General features: G+C 35.4%; 1 protein-coding gene across 1 annotated transcript; it reads left to right on the forward strand.

Annotated features, from left to right (window-relative positions):
• Positions 1 to 709: 709 nt before the first annotated feature.
• LOC126888598 (uncharacterized) lies at positions 710 to 2,389 on the forward strand. Its single transcript, XM_050656952.1, has one exon. It carries the CDS (start codon positions 710 to 712, stop codon positions 2,387 to 2,389), a length of 1,680 nt encoding a protein of 559 aa, XP_050512909.1.
• Positions 2,390 to 7,648: the final 5,259 nt, after the last annotated feature.

A 7,648-nucleotide genomic window follows, 5' to 3' on the forward strand; every position in this document is an offset into this window, starting at 1 on the left:
CTTTAGCAGTGAAATCAAACTAGCAGAGCATGAAGAAATGTGTTCGGATATGAATAAATGCAAAATGACTGTTCCTAAATATGATCATGTGGGTTTTCGCAATTTTACGTACAAACAAACAACTCCGTTTATAGTTTATGCCGATTTTGAATGCCAATTACATAATTTTACGGATTCCAATGTCAAATTGAGTAAAACAGCAAAATATCAGAAACATGTACCTTTTAGTGCAGGTTATTATTTTAAATGTGCTTACGATGACAGTTTATCTTATTTTAAGAGCTATAGAGGTGAAAATTGCATGGAGTGGTTTGCAAAAGAAATGGCTGAAATTTCCAAATTTGTAAATTCCAAGTTGAAAACAATTATACCTATAGCCGAAAAGACTAATACAAATGGAGCGACTGTTTGTCATATTTGTGAGAAACGCTTTTTGGCTACAGATACAATTGTAGTAGATCACAACCATTTTACCGGAGAGGTACGTGGATTTGCACACCAAGCATGTAATTTGAACTTTAAAAAATTATTTGTTGTTCCCGTGGTTTTTCACAATTTTAGTGGTTACGATTCGCATTTTATGATTATTGATTTATGCAAACATGGGCACTTGAGTCTACTTCCAATTAATAAAGAAAAATATATTTCATTTACATTACACTCTGACGAACATCAAATTAAATTACGATTTATTGATTCACTAAGATTTATGGGAGCTTCACTCGACGAATTAGCATCAATTTTAGACACATCGGAAAAGAAGATTTTAAAACGAGAATTTAGTAATTTAGATGATGATACATTCAATTTGTTAACTTGTAAAGGAGTATTTTGTTACGATTATATCGATAGCGTGGAAAAATTAGATGAAACTTCTTTACCCAACATTAGGCATTTTTATAATAAGCTAAATAATGAATATATTAGTGAAGAGAAGTATGCTCATGCGCAGAATGTTTGGAATAAATTTAATTGTAAAAATTTGGGTGAATACAGCGATTTGTATTTGAAAACAGATATTCTGCTGCTGGCTGATGTGTTTGAGCAGTTTCGACAAAAATGTCGAGACACGTATAAACTAGATCCTGCTTGGTATTATACCATGCCAGGATACACGTGGGATTGTATGCTGAGATACACAAAATGTAAATTAGAATTGCTAAAAGATGTGGATATGATTTTGTTCATGGAAAAAGCCATAAGAGGCGGAATATCTGTTTGCAGCAACAGGTATTCGGAGGCCAACAACAAATACATGTCGACGTATGACCCCACACAACCCTCTAAATACATCATGTATTTAGACGTGAATAATCTGTATGGCTGGGCCATGAGTGAGGCTTTACCAATAGGAGGATTCAAATGGATTGAAGATGGTACCAAATTTGGTGTTGCATCAAAATCCACTAATCTTCCCGAAGGTCATATTGATATTATGTCAATACCAAATGATGCGAAAGAGGGCTATTTTTTCCAAGTTGACTTGGAGTATCCACGCGAATTGCATGATAAACACAAAGATTTTCCATTTGCTGCCGAACACCGCATTCCGCCCGGTTCAAAATTGCCAAAGTTAATACCAACCTTATATCACAAAACAAAATATATTATTCATTATAGAAATCTTAAACAGGCATTAGAGAACGGTTTAATTTTAACAAAGATACACAGAGTGTTGAAATTTAAACAATCTGCGTGGCTGCGACCATATATTGAGTTAAATACCAACTTACGAACAGCAGCCACAAGTAGCTTCGAAAAAAATCTCTTTAAATTAATGAATAATGCTGTGTTCGGTAAGACAATGGAGAACATAAGACGTCATCGTATCGTAAAATTATGTAAAAAATGGCATGGAAGGTACGGAGCTAAAAATTTGATTGCAAGTAGTCGATTTCATAGTCGAACGATCTTTCATGAGAATTTGGTGGCTATCGAACTGAAAAAATCAGAAGTATGCTTTAATAAACCCCTGTATATAGGCGCAGCAATCCTTGATATATCCAAATTATGTATGTACGATTTTCATTATAACTTTATGCTTCCAACGATGGGAGAAGAAAACTGTTCATTGCTGTACATGGACACAGACAGCTTTATTTATGAACTGCAATGTTCAGATGCATATAGAGAGGTTTTAAAAGCATATCCAAGCAAATTCGATACCTCCGACTACGCCGAAAATAACCCATATGACATAGAACGATTAAATAAAAAAATCCCTGGATTAATGAAGGATGAGGCAAATGGGAAAATAATTACACATTTTATTGGGCTAAGATCAAAAATGTACACATTTAAAATGCAAATAACAGACGTGGAGAGGGAAAAAGAAAGACAACGCCTGGAACGAAAACAACTAAACAAATTACGCAGTCGTGAATTATAATGCAGTAGGCCAGATTTTCGAATAAAAAGCACTATACCTATTCAACGTACTTTACATAGACGCATAAAGTGTCAGTAGTACAAGAGCAGTCATCATGAGAGTAGCATTCGTAGATATTCAGGGATTCGCTGTGGACGGGTGGTTTGTTCCCAAAGAACTTACCATCGAAATAGGTTTTAAACGAAGTCATTACATCTTTTTACCTCCGAAACCATTCAATGCGCTAAGTAATGATGATAAGAAGACAGCATCATACGTGGAGAAAAAACTGCTTGGCATTCGATATTCTGATGGAGCAGTAGAATTGTCCAAAATAAATGAAATACTAGAAACCAAGTTGTTGTATGCAGCCGATTACATATACGTTCGAGGAGAACAAAAAGCAGAATTTTTAAGCAAGAAATGTCACATTTTTGGAGTTTTTCCCCTTATTATTGATGTTTGCAAGTTTGATGGCACGCCTCTTGCTACTGGAAACGTTGGTCCTGCTACAAACCCCTGTCACGCCGTTGGACTATTTTCGTGTACAGAAAGAAATGTGGATCGTCTACGTCACTGGTTTTCTTATACAATATTACCATTGTAATTTTTCTATGTATAAATAAATATTTTTAGAGAGAGATTTTTGCTTTTTTTATTTAAACACCTTATTTACTGATCAAGTCTTATATTACATGAAGATTCAAATTTTCTCTTTACAATTTCAAACATAATTTTTAAAATTAAGATAAATATAGATGCTAATATTACACAAGACATTGCAAAGACATTGTCTATTTCACTTTTCACATACTCGCTGGTGTTGTTGCTGGCACCCATGGTGTAGGCTGAATACGTCTCAATGGATATGTAGCTTGTGGTAGTTTTCTAAAAGCGTAAAGACCTTGCTGCTGCTGCTGTAAATTCAACTCTTCAGGCTTCCACGTTTTGTCCTCAATATGCAAACTATCGAAATGTCTTTTAATTTGTTTTATATCCTCATATGATTTAATATCTTTATTTAACTGATTAAGTTTAGTTTGAAATTCCATAACCCTATGTATGTACTCGGTGGGATTCATATCAGTACTGAACATGCTCAGTGTCACAATGTCTCATAAATGCCACGTTCTGCGTCAAATGTCGGACGGAAAACTGAACAATGTCACATATCTACGTCAAATGTCACGTTCTGCGTCGAATGTCAGCGCTTTGCCACGTCACACATAAATGTCACGTCATACGTCAAATCTCACGTTCTGTTAGGCACTATACGGAAAAGAAGAAGAACTGACAGTTAATATTGAACGTTGACAGAAGAAGAATTGACAGTTGGCTTTTCCACGCAATCGTTGACATAAGATTTAACGGACGAAAAAAGAAGAAGAAGAATTGACAAACGAAAAGAAGAAGAAGAATTGACAGTTGGCTTCTGTGTCGCCACCGCTTTCATTTGACACCCCATACGTCAAAATCGGACCAATAGCAACGAAGATATGCTGTAATGCCCTTTTGACACTGCCGCCATCTTTTTTATGTGTTCGTTACCCCCTCCCCGTTCCGACGAGCCCTCTTACGTCAAAATCGGACCAATAGAAACGAAGATATGACGTAATGCCCTTTTGGCACTGCCGCCATCTTTGTTTTTTGTCTCAACTTATTCGTTATCCCCTCCCCGTTCCAACGAGCCCTCTTACGTCACAATCGGACCAATAGAAACGAAGATATGACGTAATGCCCTTTTGGCATATTCTGATGCGCACGCCACATACTGCATTCAACCCCCTTTTTCATCCCCTTTCCAACGATACGTCACACGTCATCCTACGTTAAGCCGTTTGGCATTTACGACCGGGGGTTGCTATTTAAGGGTTGCGATTTAGGGGTTGCGCCAGAAACCGCTTTGCCTATCTACTTATATTTGCATTTTACCACATTTTTTCGATGTTTTGAAACATTTTTGTATATCTTTTGTGTATCTATCTATATTTTGTATATCACCCCTCCTCGGGGTGAAACTCACCCCCCAAATTCACATACTAATTTGTAAGTACACATACTTTGTAAGTATGGAATAAAGGTTGCTTAATATTAATCAGTTTATCGAAGTCCGGACTTATTTTGAACGTTTTTCACCCCAGAGAAAGAGTGAAACTCACCCCAGGGCAATAGCACACATTGGCACAATATCACTTTTTTTCTTTGGCATGTTAGCTATGCGTATGCCAAATTTCATGTCAATCCTTTAAAATTTACAGCAAAAACCATCAAAGAATGTAGTAATACTTGTTTTCATGAAGTCGGTGATAGAGTTTGACAAATCTTTATGGTTGTTAAATATCTTTTAATTTGTGTATTCGATTTTTAAAGGTAGGTACTATATACGTCCATTTGGCACAATAAAAAATAACCTTCGACCGGTACATATTGCTTGTATCGATGCTCGGTGCATTGTTCAGTCATAAATTTTACCTGTCCCTATAGCGTCGGCCGTCGGTCGGGTCCTATTGTAAATTATTATAATAATAGTCCGTCTCGGTATTTTATTATTTCTGTCATAAGTATCTCTGTGGAAATGCAAATGCTGCTTGTAACATCCCAAAAACCAGCTCTACTATTAATTGTACTCGTATAAATAAGTGTATAATATGTACCTACCTACTTATTTATTGTATTCATTTATAGACCTGGATCCCGCGTAATAAAAAAAGTTGATTAACAGCAAGCTGAAAATTTGTTAATAGCTTCACGGTGTCTAGTCGGACAAACTTTGATGTACGGGAATACTGGAACCGGGGAAGTTTTAATTGTGGAACAGGTTAAAAACTTGGAACATCAGACTACCGAAAACGTTCCATGTATTTTGTCGGACAGAACTTCCAATTGATTTGTTACCATTTCATTAAACTCTTATGCAAAAATCAGACTGCGTACCAGTCTACTTTTATTCTCTTAATATTTTTACTTAAAAAAAGTGTACTACAATCATCTCGCTAAACTTAATATAACTGTTTTCGAGATAAACCCATTTTAAATCTGCGATATAACATAATTTTTTGCATAATATTGTAGTTAAATCCGAAAAATCAACTTAAAACCATAATAATAATTGTGCCAATTCTCATTTATGTCATTTATATTTTTGGAGATTTTTATGGTTTATAAGTTATTTTTCGAGTTTAGCGAGACGAATGTAGTATATATTTTTTAAGTAATAATATTAAGAGAATAAAAGTTTTGATTCGAAAAGTATATGTAATGTAGAGTTCCCTCAGCGATGTGATATAATATTATTACAGTATAGCTCCCCGTGCATGACAAGCTTATGGAGGTAGCCCATATAGCCTAGGCTATAATATTATTAAAAAAATCACTTAGATGGGACAATGGCTTTAGGAAATTCGAGACATCAAAAATGGCCCATTTTTAAGGTGGTGCGTTAATTTCTTGGAGAAATTATAATTTAATGTAAATAATCTAATATCCAATAATTGTAAATTAATATAAGATGTAATATAAGTTCCTTAAAAAATATATTTTTTATTTCCCACAATACATTCTCCACAGGTATAAATATCGTCTCTAGACGTCCACCGAACGTCCTCCCAGGACGTTAGATGGATGATCGGCAGCAATACATTGGACCAAACTGGGACGTCCTATGAAGGCCCAATTGACGTCCACCGAACGTCCCTTCGGACGTTAGGTGGACCTCCATTGGGCGTTTGGCAACGTGGAATTTGGACCAAAATTGGACGTCCTGTTAAGGTCCAATTCAAGTCCCCTAAGACGTCCGATTAAGATCCAATTTACTCCGATTAAGGTCCAATTTACGTCCAATTAAGGTCCCGTTTACGTCCGATTAAGGTCCAATTTACGTCCGATTAAAGTCCAATTTACGTCCGATTAAGGTTCAATTTACGTCCGATTAAGGTCCAATTTACGTCCGATTAAGGTTCAATTTACGTCCGATTAAGGTCCAATTTACGTCCGATTAGGGTCCAATTTACGTCCCCTAGGACGTCCGATTAAGATCCAATATATGTCCCCTCGGACATTAGATGGACGTCCAATGGACGTTCGGTAGCGCGACATTTGGACCAAAATAGGACGTATAAAGGACGTTCCTCGGACGAAAACGGACGTCCAATGGACGTCCCTAAAGTCCGTGAAGGAAGTCCATTGGACGTCCTTGTGCTATTAGGGTAGGTACCTACCTATAATTCTGGTGATTTTTTAAATCCTCTATTGTTAAGAGAATTTACACCTTTAGCCAAAGTTTTACGATTTTCTAACGGAAATTAACAAGTTATTTTAAATACGCACCAATTATCGATGTTGAAAGGAGTTTTTCAAGTTATAAAAATATTTTGTCTGATCAAAGAATATGTTTCCTCGTAAAGAATTTGGAAAAACACATTGTAGTGAATTATAATCGAAGATATATTTATAGTGATATTGTTGTTTTATTTTAAATAGGTAACTATTGGTAGCAGTTTTTGTAAAAACTGTGAATAAATTGCATATATAAAAAATGATTTTATTTGAAAAATAATAAATAAGATTACTAAATAAGACAGAAAATTTGTGGTTTCCCGAAATGCGCATTTTTTGAATTTTTGTGCATATCTTGCGCATATTTCGTAATTTTTTACCGCATATATATGCGAATATTTCATCACAATTGATCGCATATAAATCCGCTCCCTAGTCATTGTATTCTGTTGGCTGATTCCAATGATTTGAGCCGCCGTACGACACGTTGGGACCAATGGGAGTGAAGATACGTAACTAATACCTATCAAGAGGTTTACTCAAACTTCTTTTCTGTACTTATACCTACCACTCGGTATAAGTACAAAAAAGAAGTTTGTGTAAACCTTTGCACAACTGTGTAAATACTAAAGAAAAATCTAAAATATTAAAAAAAAATAGTGGAATCCGTTAATCTGTTCTCGAAAAAATTAGCTATGAAAATGAGCATAATTTTCTATATCCCTAACTTTTGACGAGCAGTTTAGCTTAAATGGGGAAAAGCGGTAAGCTTAGACCAAACACCAGTAGGAGGCATTCAATTAATTGAGGAAAAAAATTAAATGGATAACAATATTCATTTCAGTTATAGAAAAGGCATTGCCCCGCTAGAATGGTTGAAATCACAAGTAACAATTAATAGTCCTACAAAAAAGACAGGCGCTTGAAAGTGATAAGACCATTGAACAATAAGCCTGCGAACTGCCTTTTAAACACATTCTTAAAAATAATCCATAACACAATTAA

Source organism: Diabrotica virgifera, chromosome 7 (assembly GCF_917563875.1).
Source record: "Diabrotica virgifera virgifera chromosome 7, PGI_DIABVI_V3a".
Classification (NCBI taxonomy): Eukaryota; Metazoa; Arthropoda; class Insecta; order Coleoptera; family Chrysomelidae; genus Diabrotica; species Diabrotica virgifera.

What these genes read in the sequence shown, in the direction of transcription:
- LOC126888598 (XM_050656952.1), top strand. Translation starts at nt 710, where the DNA reads ATGGGAGCTTCACTCGACGAATTAGCATCAATTTTAGACACATCGGAA.